The 24,347-nt window shown below is 43.1% G+C and overlaps 1 protein-coding gene across 6 annotated transcripts in view; it reads left to right on the forward strand.

Annotated features, from left to right (window-relative positions):
- The first annotated feature begins 2,173 nt into the window (after positions 1–2,173).
- Positions 2,174–24,347, forward strand: part of MLC1 (modulator of VRAC current 1) — a 62,515-nt gene continuing 40,341 nt past the window's right edge. For 5 of the 6 annotated variants that reach the window (XR_012251228.1, XM_073652122.1, XM_073652126.1 and 2 more), the window contains exons 1-4: positions 2,174–2,306; positions 2,639–2,809; positions 8,777–8,866; positions 20,038–20,091. Coding sequence is in view for 5 of the 6 variants with exons in the window: in XM_073652122.1 (XP_073508223.1) it covers positions 2,645–2,809; positions 8,777–8,866; positions 20,038–20,091 (309 nt within the window). In the remaining variant the exon portion in view is untranslated. The remainder of the gene's footprint in view (positions 2,307–2,638; positions 2,810–8,776; positions 8,867–20,037; positions 20,092–24,347) is intronic. The other variant, XM_073652123.1, reaches the window with a different exon arrangement.

Here is a 24,347-nt window from a genome sequence, read left to right on the forward strand (position 1 = left end):
CTGAAAATGGCTGTCCACCAATGTTCACCATCCAACCTGACGGAACTGGAGAGGATCTGCAAGGAAGAATAGCAGAGGATCCCCAAATCCAGGTGTGAAAAACTTGTTGCATCATTCCCAAGAAGACTCATGGCTGTACTAGCTCAAAAGGGTGCTTCTACTCGATACTGAGCAAAGGGTCTGAATACTTATGACCATGTGATATTTCAGTTTTCCTTTTTTAATAAATTTGCAAAAATTTCTAATTTGTTTTTTTTCAGTCAAGATGGGGTGCAGAGTGTACATTTAATGAAAAAAAAATGAACTTTTTAGAATTTACCAAATGACTGCAATGAAACAGAGTGTAAAATTTTAAAGAGGTCTGAATACTTTCCGTACCCACTGTATCTCTGATTTAAGGGCATAAGAATTAGGCTATGTGCCCACGATGCAGAAATGAAGCAGAAAATTTCTGCATCATTTCTGCATCTCCCTGGCAGAAAAAACGCGGATTGTACATGTGTTTTTCCTGCGTAATACATGCGGATTCACATGCGGATTGACAAGCGCTTTCCAGGCGATTTTAGCATCACCTGGAAAGTGCTTGACAACTAGGTCATATTATATAAATCCATGCAACCGGCATGGATTTATATAGTGTGACCGTAAGAATGTTTAAAAATAAAATAAAGCTATACTTACCCTCCGATGGCCCGTCGTGTGCTGCCGCGTTCGTTCCTGGCTCATTCCTGGCTGCCGGGATATCGCGAGACACTGCGCTGAAGGGCCTATGGTCACATGACTGTGACGTCACCGCAGGTCCTTAAGTCTTGCACATTAGCAGAGGGAAGGAGACCAGGGGCCGTCGGAAGGTGAATATAATCTTATTTTTTATTTTATTCTTGTTTTTACAGCTTTTTATGGTACCTGGGTGTGGATGAGACTCTCCTCTCCTCTCCACCCGGGTACCATCCGCACATTAGAACACACCAATAACGCAAGTACAGATGCAGTCTTGCGGAATTGGTGCGTTCTAATGCAAGTCAATGGCGGCGAAAACGCAGCGCTTCCACAAAATTAATGGACATGCTGCGGATTTTTGAGCGCAGCATAAACGCTGCGGAAAAATCCGCAGCATGGGCATTGAAAGTGCGGAATTGCATAGGGGACCATGGCAGAAGGGTTACCATGCGTTTATCATGCGTTTACGCTGCGGAAATTCCGCACCAAAAACGCATGAAATACGCATCGTGGGCACACAGCCTTAAAGAAATTTTATCACTATAATGAGGTACAATATGTCACGAAAAATCATTCTCAGAATCAGTAGGATCTGTTGAAGCGTTCCAGAGTTATTACCACATAAAGTAGCAGTATTCAGAATTGTAAAAATTGGCCTGGTCATTAACGTGCAAACACCCTTGGCGGGTAAAGGGGTTAATGCAAGTCTATGGGGAAATTCCGCACAGAAAACTCAAGAGAAATTGACATACTGCAGATTTGAAAATACGCACCGCAGGTAAGTTTACCCAGTGTTAAAAAGTAGCACAGTGGGCATGAGATTTCTATGAATCCCATCCACTTTGCTAGAACTGTAAGACGCTACATTTTTGACGTAGCAAAAACACGCAGCGTCAAAAATGCACCAAAAGCTCATTGTGGGAATGTAGGCTAATGTAAGGAAAAATCCACAAGAGAAATTGACATTTTACGAATTTGAAACGCACACCGCAGGTCCGTTTTACACTGAATAAAAAATAAAAAAAAGGCACAGTGGGAATGAGATTTTTATAGATCCCATCCACTTTGCTGGAACTGTAAGACGCTGCGTTTTTGATGCAGTGAAAAAACCGCAGCGCCAAAAACGGACACATAGCGTAAGACGATCACATTGGAGGGAATAGCTGATGAAATTGGAAATACTTTATTAGATTAATGCAATTAGCAGTGTTTTCCGTTAGTGCTGATAAAAGGGGAGTCGTATGATAAAAACGGTATTTCTGCAGCAAAGGGAATTGCTTTTTGTGCATATAGGAAATAAAAAGCAGATAGAAATAGTCTTTACACTGAACAGTTTGGTGGAAGATTAATAACCTGATCCAACCATTTTCTACCTTCTCATTAGAATTCAAGAGCCATTTGTGTGCTCTGGCCCGTATACAGTTCTTCTCCTCCTTTGTCTATGTGTGAATAGATGCTGTTTCACAGAAGAGCAGGAGAGCAAAGTTTTCAAATGCATCATGAATCTGTGAGCGGAGAAAACACCCAGACAGGATATCTCCAGCTCCCTTCTACACCATTTCTCCCTGACAAATATCCAAAGTTAGGTATGTATCCATCTGTTCAAAGACATCCAACTTATGCATCCAATATTGAAGACTTGATGAATTCTAATATTTTTTAAGGCAAGCAATGTTCTGACTCTTGCACTCATTTTAGGTAACTTCTTAGTCTGCATATGTGGTGTTTATAAAATCCGTCAAAAAATGAAACTCTAAACATTGCAATTGGTTCGTTGTCTATCTTATTTTATATGTGCGATCACACCATTGTAGTCATATGTTATAAATTGTTTGTATCTTTCCTAAAAAAAAAAGTGTGTTGAGACAGATCTAACTTTGCCTAATGAATTTCGCTAACTTCTACTTCTTTGATTTAGAACAGTATGACCAAAGAAGAGAGATACAATGAAGAATTTGGTTACGATAGGATGGCTACTTTAGAACTTGGGGTGCAAGAAGGTAGACTGTACAATACAGATCTGCAATCATCAGACGGTATTCACCCATGTGTTAAGTATAAAACCTGGATGTTTTCCCTGCTAATCGGGGTAAGTGTGCAGTCTATAGACCAATCTGCTGTGTCATCTTCATTTTCTCACAAATTCAATGGTTGGATTTTGGCATACAGTGATGTGAAAGTGTTTGCCCCCTTCCTGATTTCTTATTCTTTTACATGTTCATCACACTTAAATGTTTTAGATCACAAAACAAGTTTAAATATTAGACAAAGATAACACAAGTAAACACAAAATGCAGTTTTTAAATGAAGGTCTTTATTATTAAGGGAAAAAGAAATCCAAACCTAGAGGGCCCTGTGTGAAGAAGTGATTGCCCCCTAAACCTAATAACTAGTTGGGCCACCCTTAGCAGCAACAACTGCAATCAAGCGATTGCAATAACTGGCAATAAGTCTTTTACAACGTTCTGGAGGAACTTTGGCCCACTCATCTTTGCAAAATTGTTGTAATTCAGCCACATTGGAGAGTTTCCGAGCATGAACCACCTTTTTAAGGTCATGCCACAGCATCTCAATCGGATTAAGGTCAGGACTTTGACTAGGCCACTCCAAAGTCTTAATTTTGTTTCTCTTGTTTCTCTTAAGCCATTCAGAGGTGGACTTACTGGTGTGTTTTAGATCGTTGTCCTGCAGCATAACCCAAGTGTGCTTCAGCTTGAAGTCATGAACATATGGCCTGACATTCTCCTTCAGGATTTTTTGGTAGACAGCAAAATTCACTTTTCAAGTTACCATAGCAAGTCTTCCAGGTCCTAAAGCAGCAAAACAGCCCAGGATCATCACGCCATCACCACCATATTTTACTGTTGGTATGATGTTCCCTTTCTGAAATGCTGTGTTACTTCTACGCCAGATGTAATGGGACATACACCTTTGAAACAGTTCAACTTTTGTCTCGTCAGTCCACAGAGTATTATCCCAAAAGATTTACGGCAAAACTGAGACAAGCCTTTATTTTCTTTTTGCTCAGCAGTGGTTTTCGTCTTGGAACTCTGCCATGCATGCCATTTTTGCCCAGTCACTTTCTTATGGTGGAGTTATAAACACTGGCCTTAACTGAGGCAATTGAAGCCTGCAGTTCTTTGGATGTTGTGGGGTCTTTTGTGACCTCTTGGATGAATCGTCTCTGCAATCTTAGGGTAATTTTGACTGGCTGGCCACTCCTGGGAAGGTTCACCACTGTTCCATGATTTCGCCATTTGTGGATAATGGCTCTCACTGTGGTTTGCTGGAGACCCAACACTTTAGAAGTGGCTTTATAACCTTTTCCAGACTGATAGATCTCAATTACTTTGTTTCTCATTTTTTCCTGAATTTCTTTGGATCGCAGCATGATGTCTAGCTTTGAGGATCTTTTGGTCTACTTCACTTTGTCATTCAGGTTCTATTTAAGTGATTTCTTGATTGAGAACAGGTGTGGCAGTAATCGGGCCTTTGTGTGGCTAGGGAAATTGAACTCAGTTTCCCAAAGATAAATTAACTGTGGTTTATCATATGTTTTAAGTGGGTATGGGGGAATCACTTTTTCACACAGTGTCTTGTAGGTTTGGATTTCTTTTCCCCTTAATAATAAAGACCTTCATTTAAAAACTGCATTTTGCGTTTACTTGTGTTATCTTTGTCTAAATATTTAAATTTGTTTTGTGATCTGAAACATTTAAGTGTGACAAACATGCAAAAGAATAAGAAGAAATCGGGAAGGGGGCTAACACTTTTTTACACCACTATAGAATTTATCCCCAATAAACAAATAGCTAATCATTTAGGGCATTTTAACTCTTGTAGATTGCAGTAGAAAAGAGTGGAAATGCAGCACTCACAAATGTACTGCTTGAGTGATGTTTTCAAACTTTGAAATTAGGAGCTGGTTTTTAGTATAACAAAACTCGGCAACGATCGTCTTGTGTATCTGTACTCTTCTACTGGCCCAGTTGTGTAATGACCACATTCTTGTAAAACATACCATATCACATTGTCAAAGTAACCATAATATTTACTTATGTCATTAGAATTAATGAGTTCAGAATCAGGCCATTTACCCCAGTTTCTGACCTGGCACTTTTTTTTGGTATTATGTGGTTTAAAGAGCTGTAAAACTTTTTCTCAATTAACTTTTACATATTTTTTTCTGTGATGCATTGGGCATAATTTTTTCTTTCTTTGTATTTTTTGTATTTTCTTTGTGTCTATATCAGTGGGAAGATAAACAAACAAACTGCACCTCTATTTTTCACAGTTATTAAAACTGTATCAAATTATTTATTTTTAATTTTTCACACATTGGACCCCCATAAGGTCATAAAGACTTTTGAGGGCATTTCAATTTTAATTATTTATTTATTTTTTTACACAATTTCTCCTGCAACTGGAATATTATCCACCGTTTCAATGGAAATTCAGTCTCCTAGTGAATAGCAGAGCTGATGGAGTTTCCTAGAATTGAGCAACTCCTGCTCCCTCCTTACACCAATGATCAGATGACTGCTGGGGTCCACAGGAGGAAACGCCTACAGAGCTTCCTATTACTGCATGCACAGCACTTGTCCAGCACTGTCTATGCTGCAGTTGAGAAGACAGAAGGTAACAAATCATCCCTGTCTTGTTTATGGGGAGTCTGGCTGTGTCTGAGAGCTGGATCCCTGCTCCCGCAGCTACACGGTAGTGTGCACCTGCTCTACTATGCAGTGATGTTCTAGATCGTCCATTTAAAACATTTTCATCTTCTCAATAGGACTAAGAGCATTTCTACATTTAATCCACAGTGCCTCTTTTTGTAATAATATTTTATGCCTTGTATTAACGGAGGACCACTTTCAATGATGGCAAACTGCAAAACAGAGGAATCTCTATAATGTGCCAGCTGTATATTTCTTGTTAAACTCATGGAGCCGACTCCTATATGTATGGAACAAACTGTTCATCGACCCTCTCAAATAAACATCTTAAAATTTTACCAATACAGAAAAATAGGCATGGACAGAAGAGGGCATAAATAACATATTGTGTTCAACAAGAAGTAAATGGTCTGACCTTATGACCTCCACCACCAATTTGCAAGATCTTTGGTTGTTTTTTCTAATATAACACAATCATTTCTTACAAACGTAATCATAATTTAAAAGGCCATTTGGTACACAGTAAATTCACATGTCCTGTTACCTGGTTAGAAAAAATGATCCCAGATGTAGTTTTGACTGTGGAAATTGTTGTTTTTGGAAATACCATCTTAAGGCCTATTCAGACGTGCATGTTCTATCCATGTTTTGCCGATGCAGCGCGTAGCCATTTTTATGATCCATGGGCTGTTCACATGCCTGTATTTTTTCACGTCTGTGCAAAACCTGAAGATACATGTGTTTTTTTTTTTCTGGCAGCACGAATGAAAAGTGCCAATCTGGGTCAGTGAAAACACATTCAGCACACGCTTGGCATCTGCGTGCTGTACGTGTTTAAACACTGCAAAGGATAGGAGAAGCTTTGTAATTTATTTATCCACACATGAAAATCACTGATGGTAAAAACGGACACATGGACCAAACACTGACTCCAGTACCAACTCTGTGTTTGTGATAAGCACTGACGTCTGAATGAGGCCTAAATCAAAGGTTTTGCAATTTGCTGCAATGATCCAACCATTGGTTTAATAATGACATTTTTTTTTTTCCTTTGATATTTTTATTTTCTTTAATTGTGATGATCCATAAATACCCAATACATAAATATAATAGTTACTTTGACAAAGTGATATGCTATGCTTCATAAGAACATACTTATCTCATCACTAGTGATGAGCGAGCATGCTCGTTACTCGAGATTTACGAGCATGCTCGGGTGTTTTCCGAGTATCTTCAGAGTGCTCGGTGTTATGTTTCAGTCACTCTGTGTGCTTGATTTGTGACTGTTTGACAGCTTTAATACATGTGAGGAATGCATGTTTCTTAGGCATTCCTCACATGTATTAAAGCTGTCAAACAGTTGTAAATCATGCACACGGAGCGACTGAAGCATAACACCCAAGCATGCTCACTGAAAGGGTTAACAGAACATACTCGCTTATCACTATTCATCACCTGATCCATGTGCAGCATGCTTCAGGCATTGGCTGTATAATTTCCGCCATGCATGTTTTGACTCACTATACATGCATACAGGGAGGAGTGAGAGGGGAGAAGCAGCTGGGGGGACCCACCTGTCTGACTAGTTTCCTGTGCAGATTGGTCCCTGGCTGCTTTTAACATGTTTTTCTCAGAGCTAAACATACATGGCTGAAATCATACATGCAGGGTCTGATACATGCTGCCTGTGGTTGGGGCAACATGTATCCACTGTCAGATTCTCTTTAAAAAGTCTGATGGGTGTAAGGCAGCCTTTATAAATGGCTGAATGACTTTATTATATAGCTGCACCACTAGGGTGGGGATGATATTTCTTTTTTTGTCTTCCACTATTAGTCATCTTAATACGAACAAGCTGGATGTACAGAGTCTATAGTGGTTCCTTAGGGCCTCACCTATGTAGTAGCAGAGGTTTGGATGAAATAGATGTATATGGTTCTGGATACCGAGTGTCTAGAACATAATGCACATAGAGCAATCTATAAAAGCTGGTTCTGGATATCTGATACATATTCTGTCATTATTCATATGATATTATGGTGTGTACAATGGTAATTAGAAAGTGTGGTAGACCCTATGTTGCCCCATATTGGTGTTCTAGTAGGAAAATCAGAGAACTTTGTTTTTTTTTTTCCTTGCCAGTTTATGTAGACATAATAGCTGTCTGGCACAAACTACATTTTTTTTTAAGATTGGCCATAATGAAGTGATAGTCAGGAGATGTATCAAATGATTTCCACCATTTGGTAAATGGATGTCTAGCAGCTATTATCTTTGTAGTATCTTTTTACCTTCACTTACCAGCTATGTAATACAGTCTACAGTTGTCAGGTAGATCTGCCAGTGATGAAGGTGACCTTGTCCACCGAAACGCGTTGTGTGTTAATAAACCAGTTATTTTAATTTAATTTTTGCTCTGTTATTGGCGCTCTGATATCGCTATTTACATTCACTGATTGACATCATGCTGATAGGCAGCAGGGAGCTGGTTGTCAAACTGTGAGGAGCCAGCTGTCAATCAGCCTGACATCGGCAGTCACGCCCTGTCGACAGAGCAACCTGGAAGAGGAAGAGCTGCTCTGTTGACTTGAAGCAGCAGAATAGTTGGAAGGAACGGTCAATGACTGCTCTATATTTACTCTGGGTACAATAGGCAGGTAGTTAGCAACTATCTGCCAGTTTGTTTTTAGGCCCACAGTACAAAAAAAACTTTGGCTAACCCCTTTTAAGAGGTTAAATTTGCAGCAATAAAATATGCGGACATGAAATGGGATTTAAAAATAACATGCCTGACTACTAGTTAATTCACTAGATTGCCACTAGACTTCCCATCATAATTTTTATATTTTTTCTCAGTTTTGCTGTTTTTGAATTTTGCCACTGTGACATTTTAATTATATTTGATATCTATTTTATTGCAAAATGCATGCCCAGGTTTAATTTACATTTTTGAAGCTTTCTGCAAGGAAAACCAAATGCCAATGCAGCAGTTTTAAGTTTTATTTCTTTGCTATTACAGCAGCAATGTACTTAAAAGTTCAATAATTTTCTGCTACAACTTCCTAAAGGGATTGTCCAAAATGAACTTATTGATGATCTATCCATGAACTAGGTCATCAAAACAAGTTAGTTGGGGATAAAATGCCGGGCACCCCCCAACGATCAGCTGACACCTTCTACAGCAGTGATTGGATGCAAGCAAATGTATGGAAGCAGAACGCTCCAGCTCCGTACATTGTTTGGTGGTCACTGCTGAGTACTGCAGTTTAGCTCCCTTTCAAGGCCTGGACAACTCGATAACCAGTAAAAACCAAAGACATGTCTATATCACTATGCTGTACTCTTCAATGTGCTGTTCAACATTTTTCATTGTTTTGTTGCAGAGTTGTCTTCTTGCTATATCAGGATTTTCACTTTACCTAGGAAATGTATTCCCTTCAGAAATGGACTACTTAAGATGTGCAGCAGGATCTGTAAGTATGACTTACATTAAAAGACATACAATACAGGATTTTACTATGTTTGGCATAACCAAAGCACTTTAAAGGGGTTGTCCACTAGTAGGACAACCTCTTCTTGATTTAAATGTTTTCTATCACACTGGTGTCACTGTCTCCGCCTTCAGACGTTTTGAACATGAAGAGTAAGTCCCGGCTGCAGCTGATCTCTGACTTCCTGTTCATGTTCAAAACGTCCAAGGCGGGACAGTGGCGCTAATTGAGTGCCGGGGTCACGTGGCACAACACCTGCACGAGAGCCCTGGGACCACGAGTGCTGACACCACTGGAACGGCGCCAGCATGGGAGGTGAGTAAGCTTTTTTTATTTTCTCAGCCCCAACATATAGATCGAGAAGGGCTTGTCCTAGTAGTGGACAACTCCTTTGAGAATAGATTCATGTCATATTTTTATGTTCTGGTAAAGTGTAAAAATTTTCTGTATTTTGTCATATTTACATTGTAAAATAGAGTGCAACAAGGCAGAATAAGTAATGCAAGCTGGCCAGATAACAGGATATACAATGAATGGTCTTAAAGCACCACCCAAGCATGCTTTTTTTTATTTCTCCGCTGGAGTAGTGCTACTAATTTAAGTTTCCTGATCCTAGTATTATATTTGACAGCTGCTGTCTTCAGCTGTTCCCGGCTCCGCTCCTATCCAGCGCCGCCATCTTGTGACCCCCATCTTCTGACTGACCAGAAGTTGAGGTAAGGGTCACAAACTCTCAATGTATGTCTGAGAGAGCCTCTTTCTGGCTCTCATAGATGTACTGTACATTGAGTTGTAACTTCAAATCGCCTAGCAAACACTGGAGCCATCCAGCAGGTAACAAACTGCTGGAAACCGATAGGAGTAGCGGCGATAAAAGATGAAGACCTTGGTTGGAAAATATAGTACTAGGGGCAGGAGACTTAGATTAGTAGCACCACTCCACATCTGCAATGAAAAAAAACCCCGCTGGAGCTGGCCGTCTACTTTTAGTGGCCAGGGCTTGTTACTGCACATCCGCCTCCTATTAATTTGAATATAGGAGGAGGATGTGCAGTACCAAGCCCTGGCCCCTACAATTAGACAGCCAGCTCTGCAATTAAAAGGGTATTCCCATCTCCAAGATCTTATCCCAATATCTAGTAGGTGTAATAATAGTACACTGCTCAAAAAAATAAAAGGAACACTCAAATAACACATCCTAGATCTGAATGAATGAAATATTCTCATTGAATACTTTGTTCTGTACAAAGTTGAATGTGCTGACAACAAAATCACACAAAAATCATCAATGGAAATCAAATTGATTAACCAATGGAGGCCTGGATTTGGAGTCACCCCCAAAATTAAAGTGGAAAAACACACTACAGGCTGATCCAACTTTGATGGAATGTCCTTAAAACAAGTCAAAATGAGGCTCAGTATTGTGTGTGGCCTCCACTTGCCTGTATGACCTCCCTACAATGCCTGGGCATGCTCCTGATGAGGTTGCGGATGGTCTCCTGTGGGATCTCCTCCCAGACCTGGACTAAAGCATCCGCCAACTCCTGGACAGTCTGTGGTGCAATGCAGGGCCGGCTCCAGGTTTTTCTGGGCCCCGGGCGAAAGAGTCTCAGTGGGCCCCTTTAATACATACCACGATTCATGATGCAAAGATACGGCGGAGAATATATATATATATATATATATATATATATATATATATATATATATATATATATATATATATAGTACAATGCAAAGATTTCACTTCTTACATTACATGAGTGATATCTATTGTAAATTCCACAATAGCTCAGAAACCGGTGAATCGCTCCACACAGAATACTGGCCCCCATATAAGGCTCCATACGGAATACTGGCCCCCATATAACGCTTCATACGGAATACTGGCCCCCATATAAGGCCCCATAAGGAATACTGGCCCCCATATAAGGCCCCATAAGGAATACTGGCCCCCATATAAGGCCCCATAAGGAATACTGGCCCCCATATAAGGCCCCATGCGGAATACTGACCCCCATATAAGGCTCCATGCGGAATACTGACCCCCATATAAGGCTCCATGCGGAATACTGACCCCCATATAAGGCTCCATGCGGAATACTGACCCCCATATAAGGCTCCATGCGGAATACTGACCCCCATATAAGGCTCCATGCGGAATACTGGCCCCCATATAAGGCTCCATACAGAATACTGGCCCCCATATAACGCTCCATACAGGATACTGGTCCCCTTATAAAGCTCCATACAGGATACTGGCCCCCATATAACGCTCCATACAGGATACCGGTCCCCTTATAACGCTCCATACAGGATACTGGCCCCCATACAATGCAGCATGCAGGCTGTTACCCCCCACATAATGCCCCATACAGGCTGCCCCCCCCCTTATAATGCTATAAGGCTCCATACGGAATACTGGCCCCCATATAAGGCTCCATACGGAATACTGGCCCCCATATAAGGCTCCATACGGAATACTGGCCCCCATATGGAATACTGGCCCCCATATAAGGCTCCATACGGAATACTGGCTTCCATATAAGGCTCCATACGGAATACTGGCCCCCATATAAGGCTCCATACAGAATACTGGCCCCCATATAACGCTCCATACAGGATACTGGTCCCCTTATAAAGCTCCATACAGGATACTGGCCCCCATATAACGCTCCATACAGGATACTGGTCCCCTTATAAAACTACATACAGGATACTGGCCCCCATATAACGCTCCATACAGGATACCGGTCCCCTTATAACGCTCCATACAGGATACTGGTCCCCTTATAAAGCTCCATACAGGATACTGGCCCCCATATAACGCTCCATACAGGATACTGGTCCCCTTATAACGCTCCATACAGGATACTGGCCCCCATACAATGCTGCATGCAGGCTGTTACCCCCCACATAATGCCCCATAGAGGCTGTCCCCCCCTTATAATGCCCCATGCAGGCTGTCACCCCTCCTCTTTATAATGCCCCATGCAGGATGTCCCCCCCTCTCTTTATAATGCCCCATGCAGGATGCCCCCCGCCCTCTTTATAATGCCCCATGCAGTCTGTTCCCCACCTTATAAAGCCCCATGCAGGCTGTCACCCCCCCTCTTTATAATGCCCCATGCAGGAATCCCCCCCTCTTTATAATGCCCCATGCAGGCTGTCACCCCTCCTCTTTATAATGCCCCATGTAGGAATCCCCCCCCCCTCTTTATAATGCCCCATGCAGGCTGTTCCCCACCTTATAATGCCCCATGCAGGCTGTCACCCCTCCTCTTTATAATGCCCCATGCAGGATGCCCCCCCCCTCTTTATAATGCCCCATGCAGGCTGTCACCCCTCCTCTTTATAATGCCCCATGCAGGCTGTCACCCCTCCTCTTTATAATGCCCCATGCAGGCTGTCACCCCTCCTCTTTATAATGCCCCATGCAGGCTGTCACCCCTCCTCTTTATAATGCCCCATGCAGGCTGTCACTCCTCCTCTTTATAATGCCCCATGCAGGAATCCCCCCCCCCCTCTTTATAATGCCCCATGCAGGCTGTTCCCCACCTTATAATGCCCCATGCAGGCTGTCACCCCTCCTCTTTATAATGCCCCATGCAGGATGCCCCCCCCTCTTTATAATGCCCCATGCAGGCTGTCACCCCTCCTCTTTATAATGCCCCATGCAGGCTGTCACCCCTCCTCTTTATAATGCCCCATGCAGGCTGTCACCCCTCCTCTTTATAATGCCCCATACAGGCTGTCACCCCTCCTCTTTATAATGCCCCATGCAGGCTGTCACCCCTCCTCTTTATAATGCCCCATGCAGGATGCCCCCCCCTCTCTTTATACTGCCCCATGCCTCCATACATTAAAAAAAAAAAATCAAATACCCGTCTCCTCACCTGCTACCAACCGCCCGCTGCCCGCTGTCCACTGCTCGGGTCCGGGACTCCAGCGTTGTCGGCGTCTTCCCGCTCAGCGCTCCCTGTGACGGCTCAGGGGAGGGCGCGGTGTAAAGGCGTCACCGCGCCCTCTGACCTGAGACGTCACAGGGAACGCAGAGCAGGAAGACAGCTGATCTGCGGAGGCACGGGGAGAGGTAAGTATCCGGCTGCCGGGGCCCTGAGCAAACGGCGGAGAAGGGCGGGCACTGACACCGCTCTCCTCCGCCCATAGCCCAGCGGGGTGCGCGACCGCCAGTGGGCCCCTCTGCCTGCTCAGGGCCCCGGCATTTGCCCGGGTGCGCCGGGTGCTGACGCCGGCCCTGGTGCAATGTGACGTTGGTGGAGGAGCGAGACATGATGTCCCAGATGTGCTCAAACGGATTCAGATCTGGGGAACGGGCGGACCAGTCCATAGCTTTAATGCCTTCATCTTGCAGGAACTGCTGACACTCCAGCCACATGAGGTCTGGCATTGTCCTGCATTAGGAGGAACCCAGGGTCAACCGCACCAGCATATGGTCTCACAAGGGGTCTGAGGATCTCATCTCAGTACCTAATGGCAGTCAGGCTACCTCTGGCGAGCACATGGAGGGCTGTGCGGCCCTCCAAAGAAATGCCACCCCACACCATTACTGACCCACTGTCAAACCAGTCATGCCGAAGGATGTTGCAGGCAGCAGATCGTTCTCCACGGTGTCTCCAGACTCGTCTGTCACATGTGCTCAGTGTGAACCTGCTCTCATCTGTGAAGAGCACAGGGCGCCAGTGGCAACTATGCCAATCCTGGTGTTCTGTGGCAAGTGCCAAGCGTCCTGCAAGGTGTTGGGCTGTGAGCACAACCCCCATCTGTGGACGTAGGGCCCTCATACCACCCTCATGGAGTTGGTTTCTAACCGTTTGTGCAGACACATGCACATTTGTGGCATGCTGGAGGTCATTTTGCAGGGCTCTGGCAGTGTTCCTCCTTGCACAAAGGCGGAGGTAGCGGTCCTGTTGCTGGGTTGTTGCCCTCCTACGGCCCCCTCCACGTCTCCTGGTGTACTGGCCTGTCTCCTGGTAGCGCCTCCAGCCTCTGGACACTACGCTGACAGACACAGCAAACCTTCTTGCCACAGCTCCATTGATGTGCCATCCTGGATGAGCTGCACTACCTGAGCAACTTCTGTGAGTTGTAGAGTCCGTCTCATGCTACCACGAATGTGAAAGCACAACCAACATTCAAAAGTGACCAAAACATCAGCCAGAAAGCATTGGTACTGAGATGTGGTCTGTGGTCCCCACCTGCAGAACCGCTCCTTTATAGAGTGTGTCTTGATAATTGCCAATAATTTCCATCTATTGTCTATTCCATTTGCACAACAGGATGTGAAATTGATTGTCATTCAGTGTTGCTTCCTAAGTGGACAGTTTGATTTCACAGAAGTTTGATTTACTTGGAGTTATATTCTGTTGTTTAAGTGTTCCCTTTATTTTTTTGAGCAGTGTATTAGCAAATACCTCCAATTACAAATGAAGTATAGTTTTTCTGATTCGCTATGTCTCTTTCCTCATGTGCAGGCATTGCAGGACCTTAGGTATCCATGGTTACGGACCACAGATATAGTGACAGTTAGCTAGCTGCTAGTGGTCGTAACCATGGATACCGAAGGTCCTGTATTGCCTGCACATGAGGTAAGTGGTGAATCAAAAATACTATACTACATTTCTAATTGGAGGTATTTGCTAATATTATTATTATTACACCTACTACATATTGGGATAGGATCTTGGAGATGAGAATACCCCTTTAAGTACTTCGGCCGGCGGCCAACACCACTGATAACAAATGATCGGCAGGGGTGCCGAGTGTCGGACCTCGGCCGATCAGACATTGATGACCTATCCTAAGGATAGGCCATCAATGTAAAAGTAGTGGACAACTTCTTTTAAAGGTTTATCGATCAGCAGTTGTTTAGGGTCACCGCTAGGTCAGTGTAAATGGACCCTAAGCCACCCAGCCTTCATAAAAGACCATGCTAAACTTCCTGGAAAGGTTAGACACTGTAGACTTCTAGGAAAAGAAAATCCAAGTAACAGGTTGGAAGGGTTTACTCCTTAGGATGAAACCTTTAAACTTGGCCTGGTTTTAAAAGTTAGTTAAATGGCTTGTCTGAGATTAGAAAATAATGATTGTTTTTGTTTTTCTAAGAAACTGCTCCAAAGTCATCCATGGCCTGTAAAAGGTTTTGCAGTTCAGCCCCATTTATGTGAACACTTTTATTATATAGCTATCAAGTAATGTACAGTACTTTTAACCCCTTCCCAACATTGGACTTACTGGAACCTTCATTGTCGAGTCCCCGTGTATGATGTGATCTCAAGAACTGAGCCTGTATCATACCCTGTAGATGCTGGCAGTGTTACACATGCAGCATCCATCTATGACAACAGTGTGCAAGCCTATGCTGTCTTCTGCTTTTATTTCCTGAAAGCCAGTGTCTGACTGCAACAATTAAAACATGCAGTCTGAGGGAGTGCTTTTCCATGCGGCCATCAGCCCCTCCCCCGCAACACTTTCACTGTGTGCCGATCGGTTGCTTGCAGAAATGTACCCATGTCTGTCATGATTATTCTCCTGTGAGGAAGACTATGATTTTCTCTATTAAAAAAAAATAAAAAGTTGAATTGCCCTCTTCTTCCCCTATTTAACCCCTGCTCAACATGGCCAATTTCAGGGTTTTTTTCATTTTCATTTTTTCCTGCAAGAGCCATAACTTTTTTTTATTTTTCTGTACACATAGATGTATGAGGGTTTCTTCTTATGGAATGAATTGAACTTTTGAATGACACAAATCACTTTCGCACATAGTGTACTGGAATGGAATTCCAAATGCAGTGAAATTGCGGAAAACCCCCCTCTGCAATTCTGGCATTGTTTTTTAGGATTTGTTTTTACTTCGTACATCGTGTGGTTACAATAACAGGCCAATATGTTTCTCCTCATCAGTACGATTACGGCAATACAAAACACGTTCAGGCTTTTTTTATTCTTTTAGTTGTGAAAAAAAAAAGTTTGTTTGTGTCGCCATTTTCCAAGACCCTTTAATGCTTTAATTTTCCTTTTGATGGAGCTGTGTGAGGGCTTATTTTTCGTGGGGCAAGACAATGTTTTTATTGATACCATTTTAGTATAGAGGTGACATTTTGATCACGTATTTTTGTGGTATTGCATTAACCCAAAAGAAAACAATTTTTGGCGTTTCTAATTTTTTTTCTGTTTGAGGTATCTACTACATATAGGAAAAATTACAGTCTTCTTTGAAGCCCAGGCTCCGTAATGACAGGCACGGAGGTCTACAACAGATCCCAGCCCCACGATCATGTCATGGGAGCACTGATGGGCCCATTGAATGACGTTCACACAGTTCCATAGATATAAAAATGAAAACATTACTTTTCAGACAATAGCGACACAAATTAAAGGTTTTTTTTGTTTTTTTTTTTACAAATTTCAGACTTTTTGTTTTCGCTATTTAAATAGAAAAAAACCCTTACAAGTTTGGTATTGCCAAATTCATACTGCCTTGTAAAATAATATCACTAGGTAATTTTTTTGCACAATGAACACCATACAAATAAAACTAAAAAATAAATGGTGGAATTTGCAGGGTTTTTTTTCCGTTTTTTCACTTGTAATTTTTTTTCTTGTTTTCCAGTATATTGTAAGTTTAAATGGGTAGTTTCAATGAAAACTACAACTCACCCTGCCAAAAATAACTTATGTTGATGGAAAAATAAAGTTATGTCTCTTGGAAGTAAAGGATTATAAAACGAAAGCACGCACAGTAAATGTTAAATCGCTTGCTTGGAAGAGATAATCATAAATGTTGGTAAAAAGAATACCCCTTTTAATATAAAATAAGTCAAAGAGCATGAGTGGGAATTTGTGAAGAACCATCCATGAAAGGTAAAAAGGTGCAATTAGTCAATTGTGCTTTCCAAGGGAAGTGTGACCACAAATGAAACGGCTATTGCCCTGTTGCATCTCTTGTTGTTTTATGTTTAAAGAAGTTGTCCACTACTTTGACATTGATGCCCTATCCATAGGATAGGACATCAATGTATGATCGGCCGGGGTCTTGCGCGCTGCAACCCCACCGATCAGCTGTTACCAGTGCCGGCGGCCGTGGCCGGTAGTACTTACCTGCTGTGCTTGGCCGTCTAATTGTAGTGGCCGCCGCTTGTAACTGCACAGATAGGGCATCAATGTGAAAGTAGTGGACAACCCCTTTAAAGAGGCATTCCCATGAAACTATTTATGCCCTAAACCTGTGTAAATGTATGTAGTGTAAACATTCACATGTTTAGCAGTTGGTCAGTATTTTACGTCAGCATTTGTAAGCCAAAACTAGGAGTGGTTGTAAAATGCCGAAGTGGTGACGTGTTTCTATTATAATAGAAACACGTCACAACTTCTGCATTTTTCAACCACTTTTCCTTTGATTCTTCCACTCCTGATTTTGGCTTGCATATACTGATGTAAAATACGGACCAAATACTCAACGTGTGAATGTGGCCTAAGTGTGCTAATATATTCAGATTGCCATCTTCACCAGTTTCCAGCACCACTTCTGTGCTCTTCTCAATCATGTGACTGTAATTCTGACTGAGTGGATCACACTGAGGTTTATATGTGAACTGGAAGCCTTTTGCAATGTAAACCTATAGAGCTTACATTGTTAGGGTACACTTACACTGGTGTCGATTCTCTCATGCAAGAGAATAGAACAGATTATGCTAATGGCACTCTACTCAAATTCCGAGTGCAGTCTGATGTTTCACACGCACGCATAGACTTGTATGATTGCGCTTTGTCTGAGCCATATACAGCATGCTGCAATTATTTTCTCTTGCCAAGTCAGCATGAGAAAATAATCACAGATCTGCACTGCCCTATAGTATAATATTGGGCCGAGTAGCATCTGATAGAGCGTCGGATAGCACTCAGCCGTTTTATACGCCAGTGTGAGCGAGTGCTTAAAGTGACTTCCGGCACACACAAATCCCATTGTGATCTGGCGAGTTGGAATTACAATCACGTGAGTGAAAAGAGGGCTGAAGCAGTGATTGAAACTGGGGAATTAACTGATCATATAATATATTAACACACTTGGGCTATGTTCACATGTGTTTTTCCAGCGTCTTTTTTCAGTGTTTTTTATGAAATGTAAAAGCTGCTTTTTACAGAAGCAGCAAATGCTATACGATTTCAGAAATCACATGCACACACTTGGTTTTTTTTTTCCTAACTGAATTGGAAAACTTCAGTGCTTTGAAATCTGAAGCATGTCAATTCTTTAGGGTGTTTTTGCAGCGTATTTTTACCCATAGAAAGCAATGACACAGTGCAAAAAAACGCAACCATGCAATTTTTGGTGAGTAAAACATAGCCTTACATTACATTTAATATTTACACAGGTTGTTCTTCAGTGCTTCTTATGGGAACCTGTCAGCAGGTTTTTCCCACATAAAGTAAGGCCAGCACCTGTACGCCCTCTGTTACAGCATTCTAGAATGCTGTATATGTGTTCCCAATCCGCTCTGCTTAACACAAAAAATAGCTTTTATTATGCTTGCCTATGGTCCGGTCCGATGGGCGTCGCTGGTCTTGATCCGGTGCCTCCTCTCTTCTTAAGATCGCCGTCCTGCTTCTTGCTTTGTTTGGATGACATGTCCTACGTCGTGCTCCTGAGCAGGCTCACTTCTCTCTGCCCTGCTGAGGGCAGAGCAAAGAACGTAATGCGCAGGAAAAGGCCAAAAAGCCCCATTGCTTGCGCTCTACAATACTTTGCTCTGACCTCAGCAGGGCAGAGAGAAGTTCACCTTCGCAGGAGTGCAATGCTCAACAGTGTGGATGACATAGGATGCATCATCCACAGGAAGCAAGAAGCTATTGCATTTGACCTGTTTTATGTTAATGTATGAATGAGTTTGCTTGTTTGCAGTTGTGCCAACATCTTTTTCTTTTTAGTTGAAATAATAAACATCCATTTTTGAAAAAAAAAAAAGGTTTTAAACTTTGCTCACAGTGTAGTTTTGGTGCACTTGCTTTAAAGAAAGAGGAAACAGGAGAAGTAAAGCACCATATATTTACTTTATATTTCTTCCACTTACATCTTTTTCTGAATTGGCGAGAAGTTTAACTAGATTTGAGCAAAAAGATTATCGGGACCCTGTTCCAATGGAAACGTTGGTTGAACATGGCTGCTGAGCCCGAACCTTGTGAACCTCCTCCTACGTGCCGGTATCCCTGGTTCCTCTGGTGATTGGTAGGTCTGGCTTGACCTCATCATTGTGGCATAACACATGCATGACTTCACTCTGTGTCTGCTAATTAAGAGAGCCGCTGGGGATGCAGACATGTAAGAGTTTCTCACGGCTCAGGTCCAGTGACTACGTACTACTGATGTGGCTGCTGGACCATGGTCCTGTGAATCTTTTTGTTTAACTCTAATATTAACTTGGGTTTCTTGGAGTCCTGCAGTAGTAGTAGATCATAAAGTGTGATGATTATACTTTAAAGGGAATCTGTCAGCAGGTTTTTTCTACCTCATATGACAGCATCATGATGTAGGTAAAGAGTAGCTGAATCCAACAATGTATCACTTAGTTTACTGGGTGCAGCGTTTCTGACACAATCACAGTTTTTAGATTTAGAATGAAGCAGAGCTGAGAAAGCTGCCCCCGCCCACACCAAGCTCTGTATGTACATAGTCTATAGACAGTAAGCTGCTTATCACAGGAGGGGGCGGAGTCAGACTAACATGCACACACTACTGTTGTCCAGACACTGATAATCACCAGGTGATAAAACCCTCAGTGTAAGTAACACCACACAGCCTGACATGTGAAACATTCTTTGAATTCAGTGTTTTACCCCTTACATCAATACTGATGTAACATACTGACCAAATACTGAGCATGTGTACATGGCCTCATACATTTGCCTACTGCTGCTAGGCAAAATTTACAAAAACTAGATTCCTAGTTAACATTTTAATCAAAGTCTATAAGCACTTTTTATTTTTCACTATAGATTTCAAAGTAACATCTGGACGCACAAAAAAATCAAAACAAATGCTGTTTTGCTGCATGTTGTATTCCAGACTTTGCCAGAATGAGCTATTCTATGTATATGTAAGTAGCTGATAAGTTATATACATATTTTTTTTACAGTGTCTACCTTCTGCTGTTGTACATTTTGCCGTGCTGAAGAATAAAGAAAATGTTGTAAGTAATTTTCTAAATACCTTAACTTTTTTTTCGATTTCAAGGCTAAGTGCACATGGTGTAGCCACCAAGTTTTCTTGGTCAAACCACCGGCACTCAATTGTCACTTCTGTTAACTTGTCACTTCTGTTAACTTGTCACTTCTGTTAACTTGTCACTTCCGAAATCCTGAAGCGGTTAAAGGACATAAGATGGAACATGTGCAAAGCAATGTCTTTTTTACATGAGTGCATTCTGTTCAGTTTGCTTTTTTTCAGGTGGATTATGTGTGTGTCACTGGGAATGGTAGAGGGGAGGTAAGGAGCTGATAGGAGAAAAAAGACCAGACCGCACCAACAATCAGAGGAAGCAGCAGAGAGACAGCAGCTTATGGCCATTTAGTCAAGCAAATAATCTACAAACGAGTGTTCATTTCCACATGCTGACCCATTTAAACAGGCCAGCCATCTCCCGAGCAAGAAACTCTAGTTTTTCAGAAACTTTGATTTTTAAATACTAGGGTCCCGATCAGGGGTGGATTAAGAGTAGCAAGGGCCCCGGGCAGTTTAGAAGGCGCGGCCCTCCCCCACCTGATTTATCACGCGACATGTCACATGATCCCCTGTGATAGATCATGTGATGGTTCACGGGAAATTAATTTGGCACAATATTAATTGTGCTGCCTCATCTGAGAGCAGCACAATATTGGGGCAGATACCCTGATTCCAGCGATGTGTCATTTTTTCAGCTGCTTGTTGTCATTTTGAGAAAATCACCGTTTTATCTGCTGCAGATCTAGCAGCTCTCTGAATGCTGCGCTCTGTATAGCCCCGCCCACACCACTGATTGGCAGCTTTCTGCCCATGCTCAGTGTACGCAGAAATCTACTGATCAGTGATGGGGGTGAGGTCCTACAGAACTTACTAGTCATCTAGTGATAATTACCTTCTGACAAGTCAATGATTTTATCAAAACAACACTAAGCAGCCCAGTAAGTGACACATTACTGGAATCAGTGCCTCTAACCCTACATTATGCTGCTCTCAGATTAGGTGGCAAAAACCTGATGACAGATTCCCTTTAAAGGAGCTGTAAACACAAAAAAAGTTTGTATTAAAAAAATACAAGCCATTTGTGAAATTAACTTTTTTTCATTGTTAATTCACATTAGACTGTATCTTCAACACTTTTGTCAGCAGGTCTTATTACAGACTCTGAATAGGGCAGCTCTCTCCCTCTCCCTCAGCAGAAAGTCACAGCATGGTTAAAAAACGGGATCTTTTATGATTTTCTCATAATAAATAAAAAAGGACATGCAAGTCCTCCAAACTATTTTCTGTCTCTCTATAGGGGAGGTCCTAAATCTTTCTTGTTCTTTAGTTGATCACATGTCAAAAAGGCAAAGCATTTACTATGAACTCGCTTAAAAAAATATACACTTGGAGAGTAATATCATCATCTGCATGTAAATATTCCTTGACTCTAAGGGCTCGCTCACACTGTCGTATAACACGGCCGAATGCTATGTGATGTTTTATCGGATAGGACTCGGCCCTATGTTATACTATGGGACAGTGCAGATCTGCTATTATTGGCATGAGAAAATAATCTCATTCGATATTCGGACCATGTGCACCCATACAAGTCTATGGGTGCACGTAAAACATTGGACTGCACTCGGATGTCATCCAAGTGCAGTCCAATGAACACTCACAGAGACTATGGAGAAGATGGAGAAATTAAGTTCTCCATATCTGTGCTGCGAGAGAATCGGATCACACTCAGTTGAAGCTCTGACAGAGTTTGAGCCGAGTGTCATTAGCATAATTGACCCTATTCTCTTGCATGAGAGAATATATGGCTTAGTGAGTGGACCCTAAAACTGAATAGTAGTGACGGACAGGCACCTCACAAGAGGGATCCATGTAGCTCTCAGATGTCATGTAGGTAGGGCTTCATTCCATGGGGTAGGGCTTAATTTCAAGGTATATAAAAAAATGGACTTCAAATAAAAATTAAATGAACACAAAAAGCACTAATTGAATTATTTTTTTCGTATTTATGTTTGCAGCCCCTTTAAAAACCCTTTGAGGACCAAGGCACATATATGTCCCATAGTTTTAAACTGGAAAAAAATTTGATTGAATAAAATTTAAGGTCCTCGAAGGTTTAAGTAGGTCATAAATTCATATGAATACTTGCTCATACAATTGCACATGCCATAAGATGAAGAAGAACAGAATCAAAAATATGACATTAAGTGGAGCACTTACAGGTATTCAAGGTGAAAGAGACCAGCAAAGGCATCGTCTCGAATGACAGTAAATGAGTTAGAATTCAGCAAGCTGAAAATGAAGACAGCAGGTTAGAAGCGAACCAGACTTTATGGTGCTCAGAATTAGTCAAGCAGAATTTATTGACTGCTCTTGCAAAGCACTGAGACTCCCGCTGTGTATAGATGGTGCCGTGCGGCCTCCCGCTGTGTATAGATGGCACCGTATAGATGGCTATGTGCGGCCTCCTGCTGAGTATACGTGTATAGATGGCTACGTGCGGCCTCCTGCTGAGTATAGATGCCGCACGGCGCTCCCCCCAGAGACAGCAGGAGGCCGCACAGCGCCATCTATACTCAGCGGGAGGCTGCACATAGCCATCTATACACAGCAGGAGGCCGCACGTAGCCATCTATACACAGCGGGGGGCGCACGTAGCCATCTATACACAGCGGGGGGCCGCACGTAGCCATCTATACACAGCGGGGGGCCGCACGGCACCGTCTATATACAGCGGGGGGCCGCACGTAGCCATTTATACACAGCGGGGGGCCACACACCTGCCCACACAGACACACACACACCTGCCCACACAGACACACACACACCTGCCCACACAGACACACACACACACACACACCTGCCCACACACACACCTGCCCACACACACACAGACACACCTGCCCACACAGACACACCTGCCCACACAGACACACCTGCCCACACAGACACACCTGCCCACACAGACACACCTGCCCACACAGACACACCTGCCCACACAGACACACCTGCCCACACAGACACACCTGCCCACACAGACACACCTGCCCACACAGACACACCTGCCCACACAGACACACACACACACCTGCCCACAGACACACACACACACCTGCCCACAGACACACACACACACCTGCCCACATACACACACACACCTGCCCACACAGACACACACACACACCTGCCCACACACACACACCTGCCCACACAGACACACACACACACACACACCTGCCCACACAGACACACACACACACACCTGCCCACACACACACCTGCCCACACACACACCTGCCCACACACACACACACTCACCATCCCCCAGCTCCATTCCTCCTGCCTGCTCTCTCTCCTCTCCGGTGGTAAGTAGCAGTACAGGCCGGGCGCGCACTGCGTGACGTCACAGCTAGGAGACACGGCCGCGCACAGGGCCATGTCTCCTAGCAGTAACGCGGCCGGGCCAGCACAGGGAAGTTAACTGCTGCAGTGCTGGCCCGGCCGATGAAGAAGTAGCGGCGGCCGCTGCTGGGGGAGCGGTCCGGGGCTCCCCCTCCCGCCACTGCTACCGGTATGTGCCGTGGCGGCCCGCACATATAATGAGGGCAATCCGGCATTAGACACCCCGCCCGGAGCCGCGGGCCCCGGGCGGTCGCCCGGATTGCCCTCATTATAATACGCCTATGGTCCCGATTCACCAAGACTGGCGTTCACACCAATCTTGATGCTGAAGCCAGATGCTGCTGAGTCATGAAGATGTGCACGCCTCTTCATGAATCTAGGGCATCTAACGAATGGTGTGCACTTCCGTGTGTTACCCCATAAATCTGACTCTAGCCAGGTACTGGAGTGAGATTTGTTTTGATGTATGGAACGCTACTGCTCATCATGAATTGGACTAGCCCATTCGGACAGATCTGGGAGAAACTGTTATGAAAACTCTTAAGCTCTGCAAGCGTCGGAGGCACTCTCTCCAGCGCTGTTTTCTTACTTTGTTCCCCGTGGCCCTACAACCCAGTGTATGTTTCATAAATGTCTGACTGACCAAAAAATTACTGACTAGTACACTGAAATAGGACCACTTCATTAAAATAATTTCTTTACAAACATCTCATCCTTTTCTATATTATGAAAATGTCAAAAGTCGCAAACTTTTGCACCTAAATTGTTCGACTTTTCAAAGCTTTTACACTGGAATTGTGACTTGAAAGCTTTGATGAATCA

Source organism: Phyllobates terribilis, unplaced genomic scaffold (genome assembly GCF_046119375.1).
Source record: "Phyllobates terribilis strain yellow unplaced genomic scaffold, ASM4611937v1 Scaffold_11__3_contigs__length_659146591, whole genome shotgun sequence".
NCBI classification, from domain to species: Eukaryota; Metazoa; Chordata; class Amphibia; order Anura; family Dendrobatidae; genus Phyllobates; species Phyllobates terribilis.